The following is a 16,520-nucleotide window of genomic DNA, read 5'->3' as shown; positions in this document are numbered from 1 at the left end:
GTGTGTGTGTGTGTGTGTGTGTGTGTGTGTGTGTGTGTGTGTGTGTGTGTGTGTGTGTGTGTGTGTGTGTGTATTTCATGTCCTGAATGAAAATTATACTTTTCCCCATTCATTTCCTATGGCTGTCATATTTGACTGTAAACAAAAGTGCGACCAAGTTGAATAAGAAAGTAGTCACAATGAATTGTGTGTATAAATGCCTTTTGTGAAGGATACCATAAGGTTTGGAGGCAATTTGACAAAATATATATTTATATTTATGGTACAGGGAATGTGTAAATTGGTCATTTTTGACAGGAACATTGTTAGAAAGAAAGCAGGAGCTGCTTTAGGTTTGTTATTAGTTGCAGGGATGAAAATAGGTAACATAATGGAGAGGAGGGGAAACTATTGAGCTACTACTATACACTAAGTATTTTTATTATGAGCTCCTTTCTCTCCTCTGCATCATAGTGGGCATTAGGTTATGGAGATGTTGTGCCATCCTGTTTCTGTTATTAATTACTCACGACTGTTTGGCAAAAGTCCAAAAGGCACAACTGCATTCATTTCTCAATATTTATGGGTCGTCCAGTCTCTCAGCCTTGTTCCATCAAGTCGCGCCACGTCTTCAGGAAAGTCCTCACATTTGCGACTTGTGTCCAAGTCTCAAGTCTTCAGCTCTGATGTCAGGAATCTTAACCATTTCTTTGTTTCCTGCAGGTCATGACAGACGGCTCCCAAAGCAAAGGCTTTGGTTTTGTTTGTTTCTCTTCACCGGAGGAAGCAACAAAAGCAGTGACTGAAATGAACGGCAGAATTGTTGCAACCAAGCCACTGTATGTGGCTCTGGCTCAGCGGAGAGAGGAGCGTAAAGCGATCCTGACCAACAAATACATGCAGAGACTCGCTACCTTGAGGACCATGACGAGTCCGATCATTGACTCTTACCAGCAGGCCGGATACTACATGACTGTGCCACAGGTATGGACGTATAAACAATGAGACTTGCTATTTTATTTGCTATTTTACTGGACGGTAAATTTAGGATCCTACTTGAAGGACCAGTGTTGTGCAGTGTAATAAGTCTTAATTGTTTGTAAGTAAGTAAGTAAGTAAGTAAGTAAAAGTTTATTTATATAGCACCTTTCACAGGTATAGAACCACAAAGTGCTTCACAACAAAAACATTAATATCATAAAATACACACAGTAAAAACACAATAAAAGACAGTACATGATCATCATGTACTGTTTTGTCATCATAGGCCAATTACAAAACCTTCAATTAAATGTGATGCAGACCAACTTCAAGCTGCTTCCCCTTTCAAAGACTGGCCCTATCAATTCCTTCCAAAAAGAGAAAAATGGGGTTCAGACCTGCAAAATGAAGTTAAGTCATATTTTTCTTGCAGCCTCCCACTCGCTCCTTCTACAACCACAATGCTGTCAGCAACATGAGACCAGTGCCTCGTTGGACAGGACAACCACCGAGACTACAGGGTGAATGGCTCATTTGTGTTCACATGGAGACACACACACTCACAAATGTAAAAAGAAAAAATGTATGTGTGATGTGTATAAATGTCATCTCTGCTGTTTTAAGGTACCTATTCAACCCAGTTTGTCGGTACTTCTGTTCCCCGACGTGGATCGACCCCCATCGCTACAGTCAGACAGGCCTCCACCCAGGCTCCGCGCATCATAAACTCCACACAAAAGACAAGTAAGTACCAGAAGTAGGACAACGTGACAAGCCCCATTCTTCTAAAACTTGCAATTTACGTGGATGGTAAATTATCTTTATTTAGATAACATTGCCACGCAGACTGTAGGAGGGCGTACTGACATGCCTGGTATGACCAGAAGCGGCCAGTATAAGTACTCTTCTGCAGTGAGAAACGTCCAGCAGGTCGTTACTGTACCTGCACCCATGACAAGACTACAGGTACTGTAGTCTGTACTGTACTGTTCTCTAATCCTAAAAAAAACGCCCAGGACCAGAACTACTATGGAACAGTGATCTTCACTGTTTGGGTTTCACTGCCCTGTACCCAGTGGAGTTTCCTTATCAACAAAGCCATGTTTACATCTAGTTTTTCCTCACTAAGACGTCATTGGAGTAACACTGTTACACTCAATGTTGTCAGGTTATTCCTGCACCTGTGATGGAGCAACCGGCGCAAGTTCAAGGCCACGAGCCGCTCACCGCCTCGATGTTGGCTTCAGCTCCACTCATGGATCAGAAACAGCTTCTCGGTGTGGCATCATTTAGTTCTGTCTCTTTTCTTCTTCTTTTATGTAGATGAAAGCAACTTGTGTGTGTATTTGGATATGTTAATCTTCTCTCTCTCTGCTGTGATACAAAGGGGAGCGATTGTACCCAGTAATCCATGCCCTTCACCCAAACTTGGCTGGAAAAATCACTGGCATGCTGCTGGAGATCGACAACTCGGAGCTGCTGCACATGCTGGAGACGCCTGAGTCCCTGCACTCTAAGGTATAATTGTGTTCTTTTCTTATTGTCTTACGACATTACACAGTCGCGTTTATGGACTTGTGCCGATTAGGAGACTTTTTTTCTTTTTAATGATTTGTCTGTCATACCTGTCCCAAACACTTCCACAGGTTTTCAGTTTTTTGTAGCCAAAAACTGGATGCACCTGAAAAGGCCTTAGACCAGATAAGAGTATCCTAAGAAGTCACTGTGACTTCTCTGACGCTTAAACAATGTAGATGGTATTGCAGTGTTTCCAAGAGGTTGATTAGAATTTATATTTATGCATGTTTGCCTGAAAAGACAGCTGACAACAACGGAGAAAATACATTTAAAGCAGGATGTCTTGCTGTGATTGGATCATGAACTTTGTGGTCAATTCTGGTTAGTTTACTGAAAAATGAGCGCTTCTAAACAGTTTAGGGCTGGGCGATATGGGCTAAAAGTCATATATATATATATATATATATATATATATATATATATATACACACATACACACACACACACACACACACATTTATTTTTTTTTCCAACAAAGTGAGAGCAAATGTTCAGTGAGAGTAGTTTTATTGAAACCGGCTAGTTCAGTGAACTGTTGCAAAATCCAATGAATAAATAATAAACCGGTTTCTTCACCTGGTACATGATTAAATGATCAGCTGTTCTAGATGGCAGCATAAAACACAAAGTTGCAGACAGACACACAAAAGGAAAAACAAAAATGTTAATGTTTTTGTTTAAAGTGAAATATCTGAATACTCCTTACAACACTGCACTCACCTATAGCCAAGTGTAGTCTGTGACAAAGCACTGAGTCCTCAGCCACCGCTTTGACAATGTTGCGCCTGTTGTCGGTTGTTATAGCAACCAGATGCTTTTCTTGGAGTTTCCAGCTTGCAATTGCTTCCTGCAGGGCCTCAGTTATATGCTCACCGGTGTGATCCTGGGGAAATAACTTGTTTGGAGACACGCTGTTTTTAATCTCCCAGGCTTGAATGAAATGAACAGTCACGCTCATGTAAGGCTAACATGCTCAACCACGTATCACGCTAGCGTGCTGGTCAGCAAGGCTCTGCCTGACTTCAGTGTACATTTGTGGCAGTGCTTGACGTGCAAAGTTGTTGGGACTGGGAAGCTCATACCTCAGGTCCTCACTTTTCAGTAGCCTTTTTTTTAATCCGACTTGTTCCATAGTTTCCACAGGGACCATATCTTTGGCAATGTGATAAGACCCTGCTTTAGTTAAAGTACACCAGTTTTCTTTTCACAAGGCACATTGTGGGATCATTAAGTTTGCAGTGAGTTTTTTTCATGTTGTCGATGGCTTGCGGTTGGGGCTTCTGTTGTTTCACACACTCTTCGTACTGCAGTGTCTGTTCCTGCCCCTTCCCTCTCTGTGCATGAAAGAGGAGGGGTGGCCGGGGGGGGCAGTGCAGAGAGCTCCGGGTCAGCAGCTTGCTTGGAGCAAGGATCACAGCGCAAACTTGAACAATATTGATATATACAATATGGTCTAATTCCATTTCACATTTAAAAAATCAATGTTTTTTTATATTGATATATCGCCCCGCCCTAAAACAGCTGTATAGTTTTAGGAAGAGAGCGATGATTAGTGGTCTTCCTGAAAGAATTTGCGCTGAGCTCCATTAGCTTACTTGTGGACATTTTGTTTACACAATCTTCTCCCACAGTCTTTGCAAGAAAGCAGCACCAGTCTGGCTAAGAACCAGTCCCGCACGTAGACCTACAACGGGACATTTTTACTTGTTTTTTCTATTGATTAATGGATTATGGAGATATAAAGTGTTAGTTTGTAATGGGCAGATTGTTTTACCTTTGGACATAGCCAGTCTTTTATGCTAAGCTAGGAAAACAAGCTCTTGGCTTCACATTTACAGTACAAATGAATGGTAACAATGAGACTTGTGCTGCTGAATCGTCCCATTGTCTTTTTCCCCTCCTTGGGTCAGGTGGACGAGGCCATTGCTGTCCTGCAGGCTCACCAGGCAAAGGAATGCTCTCCTAAGAAGTGAAGAGTCCTTTCAGGTCAGCAACAACTTCCTCTTTCTTGGTTGAGACATTTCAGCAGTGAAAGGATCCTTACAGCACTTCACTGTTTACAGCACATAGTATACAATGTTAAGTTACTACAAATGTAAGTATGTTTTATCATTTGCAGTTTTGCTTATTTTGACTTAAATAACGTGGGTGAGAGCAAAACTGAAGTGAATTAGAAGTATTGGGTGAACTAGTAAATTAAATGACCTGTGCTAAACCCTCCCCTATCTGTTTTGAAAACATTTGCTTGTTTAAATGAAAGTTCTTGATCTTTACTTTCGAAAATCCACTCAATTTGACAAAAGCATCTGGACGTTAGGACTTTGGTTGTTGGAAATTAAACGATCACAAATCGATAGTTTCCTGAACGGCTGTATTTCATAGAAAGCGTGGTGAGTTGCAGACATTAAATGTTGCCACAAAAGACTTTAACCATGTTGTTTTTCCCCCCCAGATGTCAACGACTTTCTGGAGGAGGGAAAATATACAAAGAGTAAAATTGAGAAAGATTTGTAAAGTTAAAGCTATTTTGTTGTTGCAATACCTTTTGGTTAGAATATAAAGTTTACAATATATGCATTATATCTGTCTTGTGTCATTTGTTAAACACTAAAAGGAAATGCAGCCATCCACTTTAAGTTTAACACGGTATTTGACAGTGCATGAGGCGGTCCTGGATGATTAAATAGAAAAGCTCAGGGTGGGGGTTGGGTGCAGTTTTTTTACAGAAGTGGGACAGTTATTCAAATGTATATTAGCCAAACAACCAGTTAGTCTGCACCCTTGAACTCTTTTCTCTTGTAAAACTGAGAAATACCAGTTTTTGAAAGCAAACAGTGTGAAACACCACAAAGGTGAGGTTGTTTTTAAATGATATAAGAGCAGAGTACAACGATTAAGACTGGTTGATTTTGCAAAGGTGTCTGATTTACTATTTTAAAACGCAATGCTCAGCTAAAGGCCACTATTAGCTACTGGTCACACTGCAACAGACCAAGTAAGATGTTTTTAACGTGAACATTGTCCTTTAATGGCTTTCAGGATTTGTCACAACATTTTAATTTGAAAAATTAAGATTGGTCTCAACTGCAGTATGAAGTCAGTTATGGAAACACTCATGTTTAGAACTGAGCCCATCAGCAGATGCTCAGCACTACACTCCACTCCTGTTTAAATCCAACTTGCTGAAGAAATCCAATTAAAGTGATTAAAGTTAGAGAAACAATGTTGATAAAGATTTTAAACCTGGGATGAAAAAAAATAAACACAGAATGTCAAATTTGCCAAAGTTTATTGGGAGCCTTCATACAAAAAATGAAATTATGGCTGTAAAAAGTTACAAAGGATTATTGGTGACATTGATATACTTTTGGCATTTAAGGCCTATTAACCCAACAGCTTTGTAACTCTTTGCAATTATTTTAAATCTAAAACAGTTTGATTTAAACAAGCAGAACAGGAATTTTTAAAAACATACAGACCAATATACCTGTAGTTTACAACACAAACCAAAAAAGATTTGATAAGCAACTCAAAATACCTGCCTAATTGTCAATGATGAACACATGAACTTGAGGCAAATTTTATTACACACAGCCAACTAATGTCAATGACTGTTTCAATGACGGCAAACAATGTATTTACACTGACTTTCACGAGTGTCAGACTATCGGCGTGCCGGCATTAGGAGCTGCTTCGCCGTTACAGAATCAGGGAAAAGGTTGTGGTAGGTTGGTAAGGGAACGTAGGCAGCCGTTATCATTTTGCCTAGAAGAGAGGTCAAGAAAAAGTAAAAACCTGGAAAACTTGACAGTGTTTGTAACTGTTATATTAATGATTCAAAAACAAATGGCATCGTTGTATACCTGCAAACCAGCGTCCATGAAGTGCATTCACAGTGGCCATTGCTGCTGGTATTGAGGGACACTTCACATACACATTACCCTACGTGAAAGGGGGAAAAAAGACAAGATTACAAAAAATGTCACTCCGGATCTAGTGAGATCTGTAGATCAACTGGAACATGGACACTTTCTGCTCTTTGATCCATTTGGGTAAACCGACTGAACTTACTTGAGCAGAGTTTTTATCAACATAGATGTGAACAATTCCTCCATGTTTGTTGCACTCTTCAATAACATCATCTTGGATCTCAACCGCCCAGCTGGGATCATTTTCACTGAAACAAAACAAAAAGAATTTCACTTTACTTACTGGCCCGTATGTACACAGAAATTCATTGGTGGATTGTTTAATTGTTCATCTTGTTAATACTGGCAAAAATGCCTTCTTAAAGTGATTTCTAAGTTTAGTTGAAGCTGCAGAGAGAATGATTAGACAAAGGGCTCTTTCAATATACAATCTTGAAGGGAGACAGGAAACTGGTGCAAGAAGGGGATTACATGCAACAAAAGGGCTTCCGGTCAGATTGGAACCTGGGCCGTGTTTTACCAGGTGAGCTATAGGCTGCCCCACAAATTTGGGCTTCTGAATGTTTGAAGACCAACAAAAGAACTCGTGGAAATGATAATGTCCTTACGATTGTGGGTTGAACAGGTTGGACAGCTGAAGGCAGTGTGTTGCCAACGGCTGTGAAGGGAGGTTCAAGGCTTGGCTTGGAGTTGGAGTTGGAACAGCTGAAACAAATGAAAAAAATTGTCAGTTTTCTAATAAACAAATACACCAAATATTTTCTATTCTCTAGCTCCTCACAGGTTTGAGCAGAAATGTTTCCAAAGGGTATGGACCCAGTCATCTGTAGAGCCTGCTGAGCAGCGGGAGGGATTTTCAGACCAGTTCCTGTAGAGAGAAAGAGTTTATGATAAAACACGCCAAGTGGCCTGTATGTCCGCTGTACACAGCGTATAGATCACACTTTGTCTAAGAAAGTTTGCGTGTATGTTTACGCAAAGCCTTGATGTTATGTTGAATTTTTTCAATAACGTTGCCAGATATTACGAACCTTCTGCTAGTCGAGCCATTAGCTGTAGACGCCCTGTGGTTCCCAGGTCGATGCCAGTCCTCTCAAGTTCGTCGTTGTCCAGGAATGAGCTGGCCGTCGATGAGTCTGAGCGCTCTGTAACATGCCCCACCTTCATCGGACGTCCGGCCAGCTCAAAGCCATTGAGTTGCTCCAAGGCCTTTTTTGCACATTCTGCATCTGCAAACTTTAAAAATGGAAGATAGAATTAAAATAGCTGCAAACACTAAAGCCCTTTTTAAAAGAAATAAAGATGCTTTAATTACCGATATGAAGCCATATCCTTTGGATCGTCCAGTTTCACTGTCCATCATTAGCTGGATTCCCTCAATCTTCGGAAACAAAAACACAGCAGGAGGATTATCATGAATCGATCTACCAAAGGGTCAAAATGATCATTACGTGTGAAACATGTTCCTGACCTTTCCAAAAGGCTCAAAGATCCCTCGAAGCATTTCTTCAGTAATGTTGAAGTGCAGGGAGCCCACGTACAGCCTCATTGGACCGGAGCTGCCCTTCTGTAGATTGTTGGCAGCAGCTGCAGCTCTATTTTTCTCTGCCTGTAATTACATGTGGAAAAGTAACGTAATAACGTTAATTCACTATTTAAATGTACAAATACCCAACTTGTCCAAATTCAAATGTAATTGAGGGTTAACAAGTTTCTATTTGTTGTAAATTGTTGTTGGATCAGGTGGATAGATGAACCCACCTGAGATGCCTGGACGATGATGGGCACTCCTAAAAGCCTCTGGCCAGTCAATCCAATGGCCAGTGGTACAGAAGAGGACTCCACAAACTCTATGTAAGCGATGCCCTTTGATCTCCTGGAGTTTCTGTCTGAGATCATTCTCACATCTCTTACCTAAAGAGAGGAACAGTGACAATTTAAGAGCTATATTGTACACAGACTTGCTGGATTATATGTGAAAAATACTTGAAAGTCACGGACTTTTCCAACAGCTGAGAAGAAATCTTCCAGGTCTCGAGCTCTGATTCTTGCAGCGAGCTGCATACAGAAAACTGTGCGGGCATCCCTCTCCTCGGGTGTTAAATTATCAATTGGTTGCCTTAAAAAGAGGAAAAAACAATTGAAAAGAAGGCCTCTGGGAAAAAAAAATTACTGAATAATTAGTGAAATTATCAACACTAAGAAGGTAAATCATAGACATACTCCCTGATTTTGTTATACGGCCCGATAGCATCCTCAAAATTTCTTGAATGAAAAACACATTTTCAAAGATCTGTTAAAAACCTCAGTGAGTTTCAAGAAAATCACTGATTTCAAGGTGCTATAACAAAATCAGGTAATGTACCCTTAAAAAGCAGTTATGTTAAGATTAATCTCACCTGATGGGACTCTTCTCTTTTTTTACAGGGCTCCGACTTTTGGAACGTTTCCGACTGAAATATAAAAAGGAGAACATTCATTTTTAGTTAAAGCAGACAAATTAAAGTTTGGACGTGCGCTGTGTATGAGAAAAGATACAGGTGCCTGTTTTGGTTGTTTACACACGTCGCTGTGTGGGGAAACCGCAACATTAGAGGATTTAAACTTTGAAGTTTAACATTTGTATTGCTTATAAGGATGTATACTGCAGTACTTTTACTGCAAAAACTAGCAATCAAGTAACTTCCTGCACCAGCATCACAAATGCCTCTAGTTCTCCTACAGAACTTTAACAGAAGACATGTTCACACGTCACAGTAGAAAACACAAGTGTAAATTATTCAATTAATAATTTAAATTTCAGAATGTTGGTATTAGGCATATTGGCTTTTTCCTCACACTGTCTTGACTCAGTGGAACACTTAAATAGAACCATCGTCAATGCTGTGCTTCTCCCACTATGACAAGTCAAAATGTCTGCTGTGAAAAAATGTTAAGATGAAGTTATAAGTCATTGAGGTGTTAATTAAAGGATACATTTTACCAATAAGGTCATAGTGGTGATTTTGTACCAGACTACATTTATAATATTTGGACACCTTCATGTATGGGGAGGATAAAACCATTAGAAACACTAATCTATAATGTACATCTTTACCTGAATAACTGAATTTACACATTTGACAATTTCCCCTAAAACACCATGCTTTGTAAATATAGAGATTACAGCCAGACTGTTGTATTAAATGCATTATATTGCATAGGTGGACCCAATCAAGTGGACACAGTGCATATGGTCATTAGGTATAAAAGGTCACATACAGTGGGCTCTTGCGTGCTCTGTACCGGCCAGAACGCTCCTTGCTTCGGGAGCTGCTGCGATGACGCTCTCTGCTGCGGCTTCGTTTTCTTTCTCTGCTCTTGCTCCTCTTCTTACCCTTCTTTTTGTCTTTGCTTCTGCTTCTTCTCCTCCTAGAGCCCGGGCTTCGGCTCTTGCTTCGGCTCCTCTTTTTCCTGAAACATGGTACAAAATTGCTATCGTTGTGCAAAGTGAACCCATTTAATTAAATTAATGAACTTTCTGAAGTCCAGAATCACAAAGCTGTTACGCCATTTCATGCATCAAAAACTTACTTTTTGTTTTGGTCGTCATGTCCATTTGCATGAGAGGACTTGATCTCATCCTAAGCAAGGTTGATAGAAGAAGATCATGAGGACGTAGATGAAACATTTCAAGTCGTCAAGGTAAAGGGGATGGGGTGGGACAAGAGAAAATGCAGAATATATTCAATTAATAATAATACTTCAAAACTTCCTACTGTCATGTCTGGACAGTGTCCTTCCACCACCCCAATAGCTTCCCATCCCACTCCTGATTTTTACAAGGCTGCTCAGTACTTATGCAACAAAGCAAAGGGAGTGTTTTCCAAAATATTAGCTTAGTTGAGGAAGCTTTGACAGAAGTCAAATCATCTCCACCATTCCCCTTTATTATAGGTCGTACCAATGCCACTATTTGTGCCTAATCATGTGACCACGCATGGCCCACGGCCACTAAAAGAGATCCTGTGTGGTTGGTGTCAGTCCAGTGATCTTCACCCATTTTCGTTCTTGGACTGTAAGAGCTCGATGCCACCTCTGTCACACATCTTGCCCTGAAGCAAACAGGGATTCACACTTCTTAGTAATATTGACGCCCAAGAACAAAAAAAAAAAGAATAAAAAAAAAAATGAAATGAAATAAATCCATCAATTCAGCCACGTGTTACACTGCCATAATCTATAGTAAATATTTCCAACCTTTTGACTTAAGGAATCATTAACTACTGAAAATAAGTATAATACAATGATGCTAGATAGAAGTGTCTATTTTACAGTCATTCTAGTAATATATCAATATCTGTGGTATTGTGTAGCATGCAAAATCAAGATGCTGATTCACATTACAGTTGACTATGGCAAGAGGCAGTATTCATATTTACCAGCAAGACAAATAAATATACATTTCAATAGTTCACCTGTATTTTTGCCATAAAATCATGATATGGCTCATGTGTTCGCACAATGAAGGTCCACAATCTGCAATATCTGCATTTTTCTAGCATGCTGTTAAACTATAACTATTGGATTTAAAACAGTAATAGATTTATACAAACAACTCAGTATCCCTTATTTTGGGAAATTGTTTTTTGTTATAACTTCATACATGATTCTAACTAATGAGCAATTTGGGGTGACAGAGTGATACATTTTCATCCAAGCCCCACGCAGTGTAAAACATTTGTTTTCCATCTCAGAACCTGAGTTTAAAACTGACGTAATAGGACTGCACATTCTGAAACAGTGATGGCATGCAGATCGTAAATCTGAATACTGCCTCCTATGCTGGACAAGTATAGATGGGCTTATCAACCATTGGCATTCTCCTTGCTGCAACCGAATAGGGATTGGATGTTCTAGGTTGAATCTCTTTTAGTCCTAAGGTGAACCACAGTACATCAGTATATGCACAATAACTACCTTCCTTTTTTTCACAGTTCACAGTGGAATCAAAGATGAATTCATGGGAGTAGAGGTGAGATATCATTAGGGAAGTCTATAAAGAGAGATAGATGTGGATTTATTTATAATTCTGTATTGTGTTTTAAATACTCAAATCACACTAACATTCAAGTAAACTTTGTCACAATAGCAAATATAAAAGGACTCCAGAGTAAATCATAACAGTGAAACAGGCCTCATCTCTGTAATCTGCAACCCACCTTTCTGAATGGAGCCTCCAGCATGGCCTCAACGTCAAAATCATCAGCCATGATGATCCTTTGAACGAGACAACAATGATTACCTTTACAAACAAGAAAACATGTTTTAAAGATAGTTGGGCATCTATTTCCTTCCCTTGTTGTTTAAATGTACACATGTAAAAGTTTGAAAAGACTGGTTAAGGATTCTGGCTGCGTTCACATACACTAAACGTATTCCAATTAATTTTGAATGGGGGATAGAGCGTTAAGGCTGTGTTGGTGGGCAAACATTTAAAACTGATCTAACTTTTGGAGAAACGCAATCCGACGTCACAGTGCGTGGGCAATCATAGAACAGCGATCAGACTTGTCAGTCCTCACGGCCTCCATCACTGCCACAAGAAAGTTTTAAAACACAATGAGAGTAAAAAACGAAACCGCCTGTGTAACAGCTGACCGGTTCCTGCAACAACAAAGCACATACTCTCCGTCCCTTTTCTTTCTCCGTGAAATGAAGCTGCATTCATGTGTGGTAGGAATGTCGAGTTCGCTAAACGATTTGGAAATCAATAATGATGAAATCTGAAGTCATAGGAGGTCACAAATGGGCCATTTGGTGACACTCCAACCGCCGCACAACCCTGCGACGAATCCCCGGACCGACTGATCTAGTGTGAACGCATTGGTGCGGTGCAACGTGACGTTAACGTTACATGTTATGGTTTTCACTTCATCTAATAAAATTAGTTGTCAGAAGTCAAAGACGTAAACAATAACTGTTTTGGTAAACTAACCGAATGTAACAGTTAGCTAGACCAAGTAAGTTAACGTTAGAAGGGTAACGATACAAAATGATTGGTTCAAACTTCCTAAAGATGTCACTCGATATCACAAATTTAACCAATCTTGGACTTTATCGATTTAAATGAAAATTATCAGATTTACGAAACTATGTCAGTCTTAAAGTAACAGATTCAATCAAGATGGAACATATTTTTAGCATTAGCGTTAGAGGTAACGTTAACATAAAGGATAAACACACGTTGCACTCAACACGAAGCTAACGCTAAATTAGCCACCTAGAGAAGCTAACGACACATCTCCGTCGTCTCAACAATGACCCCTGTTATTAATGTACCGCTGCATTTGACTAGACTGCTCTTATGAATATCAATAAACATGTACATTTCGTCAGAAAAACTCATCACTATTACTCGATGTTTTAAATAGTCTAAGTAATGCTTACGTTAAAAAAAAACAAGCGCTAAATTAACAGCGAACAGCCAACATGGCTAACAGCATTTCCGCGGCAGCAAGCTAGCTTAACGTTAATTAGCAAACATTGACGTTACCGTTTGAAATTGACGAAGTGATGTGCCAAAGTCAAAATATCACGGTTAATTTGTCGATGAAGAGATTCGTCTCGACGTCTCCCTCTTGACAGATCACACAAAGCTACGATGAAATCAAAAGTATCGTAGTTATGTAACCTTTTTATGCTAGCGACTATCCGTGGCAGGTCGCGGCCTGGTATCAAAATGCTCGCCTTCCTTCTTCTTCGTCTTCTTCCTCTACTTTGAGCTTTGACGGCGGAGCCAATATCTGGTGTTGTCTTACAGCCACCTACTGGAGCAAAGCAGCACTTCACAGCTATCTTCCTCCAAACCAAAGTATTCGCCTCAACCTATTTGTTGAAACTGAGGTTTTGTGTCTTTCTCTCCACATCCACAAGCAAATTCCACATTACATTGTTGAAGTACTTCATTTGACCCACTCCCTACATCTCAATAGGTCAACATTACATTGAGAGGCGGCGTTGAATTGTATTAAGGTACCAACTAGTAAACTTCAAATCTTCACTTTAAATGTTTCTTTTTGCCTCTACCTTTAATTAAAAATAAAATCGTTTATTTTCATATTCTGTTACATGCACAGGTGTACCTAAAAAGTGGAAACACTATGTCATTAAGTATGAAAGGTACACTGGGCTGTTGCTTGTTATGTTCCTAATATCTACTAAAATACGACTTTTCACCCAGCTGTGCAATATATATTTTACTGATAATATAATTTGGAATAATTTGATTGTTACACAACGTGTGTAACAGTGTAACAAAAGTTTAGTTTTTTTATAAATGAAATGCAAAAACAGATGGCAACTATTCAGCACTCTTCAAACCCCAAAGCCTTAAAGACTCTTAAATTATGTAAATTGTATAGTCTAATTGTCAGCTGAATCCTTTCTTTTTCATTGTAAAATTATTTGCCCATTATTGGCAGAGACTCTATTGTTGTTTGTTATTGCACAGTTTTGGAATCTGTATAGGAAGTTAAATATAGCCTCAGTAGCCTGATCATTTCCTTGTTGCTGAACGCATAAAGTCAATGCAGTCTATAATTTCAACATGATGGCTTATGATAAGATTTTGGTAGCCTATCAAGTGTTGGCTTTAGCGCATTCTGCAGGGCCGTTAACTAACAACCTCTGAATGCCAACCCGTGATGTATTATGTGATAGCACTACTGGGAAACCTTTTGTTGTTCCTCCTGGACATTGATGTATTAAGAGAACGGCACGTGGCTTTGTGTCGCCATCTAGCGATGAGTATAGATACAGGACAAAGGTCTCCTATCTTTTATGTACTTCCATCATACCATGGAGGTTCAGCATTGGAGCTTTGGTTGATTGTTCTCCCTGTTCATAGATTAACATATTGACATAATTCTTACGGAAAAAAAATGCACACTGTATAGAGTGTGTGTAAAATGTGCCACTGCACTGGCATTGTGTTTTTATTATCATGTACGATCATTTACAATGTAATGAATATATACTGTACATTTAATTAACAGTTAATGTTTCACACTGTTAATGGTCGTAAAGTCCATTACTTAGAAAGACAAGCGTTTGCTTATCTTCTTCCTCAGTCAAATGAATTCATTCCTCTTGGCTGCTGCATGTCAAGCAGCAGAATCCTCTGATGTAATTGTATTATTGAGTTTAAGTGGTGAATCATAGTCCGGAGGAACATCAAAAAACAGCTCATCATCAAAACAGAAATCATTGGATGGTGGTGCAAGGTATGACAGCTTCAAGACGAAGCCTGTGAGGATGCCTCCCAGCACTGACATGCCTATGGTGAAGAAAATTGCTGCAACCTGGAAGAGAGCTTGATCCCGGGCAGTCCTCCCCAACCCTGGCTGTAAACCAGGAATCAACATCTGGAGCTCTTGCAGCTTAGGGTCTCCCTCCACTGGTGCTCTGTGCGTAAAGATCTCATACAAACTAGGGCCATAAATCTCCTCAGTAGCCATCAGTATAGCACATATCCCTGCACCACAGGATATGAGTCCTGTTAGACCGTGCAAATTGTGTATTCCACACTGATCCTGGATCCTGCAGCGCCGTGCCAAGAAGGGGCTCAAGTACTTGTAGCCCAGCATGCATGCAGTGCAGCCTATTACACCCAGAGCGTACGCAGCTACAGGCGATATCATCATATCCACAGATGCCCCGACTGTCACACCTCCAGCCAGGGTCACATTCTGGACATCGGCCATAGTGATCTTACCATTTTTGTTCAGCATGGCACTGAGAGCAAAGGCTGTGAGCGTGGAGGCACTGAGACCGAGAAAGGTGTGGAGGATGGCTCTATGCTGGTCGTCTCCTTTAAGGGCCAATGCTGAGTTGAAGGAGGGCCAAAACACCCAGAGGAACAAGGTCCCCATCACAGACAGGATGTCAGAGTGGTAGCTGGTGGTCTCTTTTGCATGGCCTTCATTTAGAAAAGGCCTGTACAGTACAAAAGTGACACCCAAGCCAAAATAACAGGCAAATATGTGAATAAGAATAGAGCCTCCTGCATCGTTGATTTTGAGATACTTAAGCACTGCCCATTCTGTGACAACAAACACTGGCACTTCCAGCAGAGCCATGACCAGCAGCTGCAACGGGCTGGTCTTCCCCAGCACTGCCCCGAAAGATATCAGCACCACAGCACAGGCAAACTCTGCATTTATGAGATTGATCACTCCGAGGTGGATCTTACCCTCATGGCTGAACTGGAAGTATCCCTGCACCAGAATGGCCCACTGGATGGCAAAAGTAGCCGTGAGAAAGTTAAAAACCATCCCCCCAAAGCCATAGAAACGAAAAAATGCCAGCAGGCACCCAAAACCGATGAATATCATGACCTGTATGTCTGTAAAAACAGGGTAGTACCTGTACATTGTATTGTCCATGGCGTTAGTCCCGTTAGTCTGAAATCTGGCATCTGCATGTTCGTCATAGGTGACAAAGGCCGCATACAAGGCAACAAAAATGACCTGCGTGACAAACAAAAACATAGGAAACCTCAGTCGGAGACTGGTTGACTTTGTCTTCATCCTGACAGATCTTTGTGCAAATGACAGTTACAATGACAGTTACAGACTGTTTGATATCTGTTAAGATAAGACAGGTCAAAGACATTGGTCAACTCCTGCTCTCTCTACACAAGCAATAATACCCTCACAGAGAAACCCTGCTGCATGGACTTTGATCACTGTAATAAGATATGGAGCAGTTCTGAGACATGTGTGGTTTTGTGGTTATAGTACAATACAGTGTGACTTTGCATCTACAGTAAACATTCACAATAGCCCACCTCATGAAGTGAACAAGCACCTGATGTCTGAATCAGGGGCGGAGCATGACTTTGGAAACGTTCGGGGCTCAGCCTAAACCTAGTGTGTGTGTGGTGTGTGTGTAAATGCTCCATTTACGGCTTTAGTTCCCAAGGAAAAATCCTATTTTGTGTCTATTTGTTCTCCAGCTGTCTTTATTTTGTGAAACCAAAATGCAACAAATAATGAGAATGACTTGTTTTCA

General features: G+C 40.3%; 3 protein-coding genes across 14 annotated transcripts in view; 1 reads left to right on the top strand and 2 right to left on the bottom strand.

The window, feature by feature from the left end:
• pabpc1l (poly(A) binding protein, cytoplasmic 1-like) overlaps positions 1-5,019 on the top strand; it is a 13,854-nt gene extending 8,835 nt beyond the window's left edge. For 3 of the 4 annotated variants that reach the window (XM_034875958.1, XM_034875957.1, XM_034875959.1), the window contains 8 exons: positions 703-963; positions 1,394-1,481; positions 1,585-1,704; positions 1,790-1,926; positions 2,129-2,237; positions 2,348-2,478; positions 4,449-4,524; positions 4,991-5,019. In XM_034875958.1, coding sequence (XP_034731849.1) covers positions 703-963; positions 1,394-1,481; positions 1,585-1,704; positions 1,790-1,926; positions 2,129-2,237; positions 2,348-2,478; positions 4,449-4,511 — 909 coding nt within the window. In that variant the 3' untranslated portion in view covers positions 4,512-4,524; positions 4,991-5,019. The remainder of the gene's footprint in view (positions 1-702; positions 964-1,393; positions 1,482-1,584; positions 1,705-1,789; positions 1,927-2,128; positions 2,238-2,347; positions 2,479-4,448; positions 4,525-4,990) is intronic. The other variant, XR_004657203.1, reaches the window with a different exon arrangement.
• A 786-nt stretch (positions 5,020-5,805) lies between these two features.
• LOC117947830 (RNA-binding protein 39-like) lies at positions 5,806-13,274 on the bottom strand. Of its 9 annotated transcripts, XM_034877134.1 has the most exons (17): positions 13,003-13,274; positions 11,669-11,726; positions 11,431-11,502; positions 10,041-10,090; positions 9,729-9,920; positions 8,867-8,920; positions 8,691-8,732; positions 8,469-8,586; positions 8,229-8,381; positions 7,939-8,076; positions 7,783-7,848; positions 7,499-7,703; positions 7,249-7,335; positions 7,076-7,172; positions 6,610-6,715; positions 6,402-6,480; positions 5,806-6,303 (listed from the first exon to the last, which is right to left on the bottom strand). In XM_034877134.1, exons 2-17 carry the CDS (start codon positions 11,717-11,719, stop codon positions 6,203-6,205), a joined length of 1,611 nt encoding a protein of 536 aa, XP_034733025.1. In that variant the 5' UTR covers positions 11,720-11,726; positions 13,003-13,274; the 3' UTR covers positions 5,806-6,202. The 9 variants fall into 9 exon arrangements, with proteins under 9 accessions (XP_034733025.1, XP_034733026.1, XP_034733027.1 ...); XM_034877135.1 differs by lacking the exon at positions 8,691-8,732; XM_034877136.1 differs by lacking the exon at positions 11,431-11,502.
• A 1,294-nt stretch (positions 13,275-14,568) lies between these two features.
• The window catches only part of slc12a5b (solute carrier family 12 member 5b), a 33,591-nt gene continuing 31,639 nt past the window's right edge, over positions 14,569-16,520 (bottom strand). Inside the window, exon 26 of the mRNA XM_034877466.1 lies at positions 14,569-15,910. Within this exon, the coding sequence (XP_034733357.1) occupies positions 14,612-15,910 (1,299 nt within the window). The 3' untranslated portion in view covers positions 14,569-14,611. The remainder of the gene's footprint in view (positions 15,911-16,520) is intronic.

This window comes from Etheostoma cragini, chromosome 7, assembly GCF_013103735.1.
Source record: "Etheostoma cragini isolate CJK2018 chromosome 7, CSU_Ecrag_1.0, whole genome shotgun sequence".
Classification (NCBI taxonomy): Eukaryota; Metazoa; Chordata; class Actinopteri; order Perciformes; family Percidae; genus Etheostoma; species Etheostoma cragini.
This window is presented reverse-complemented; position numbering and strand designations above follow the sequence as displayed.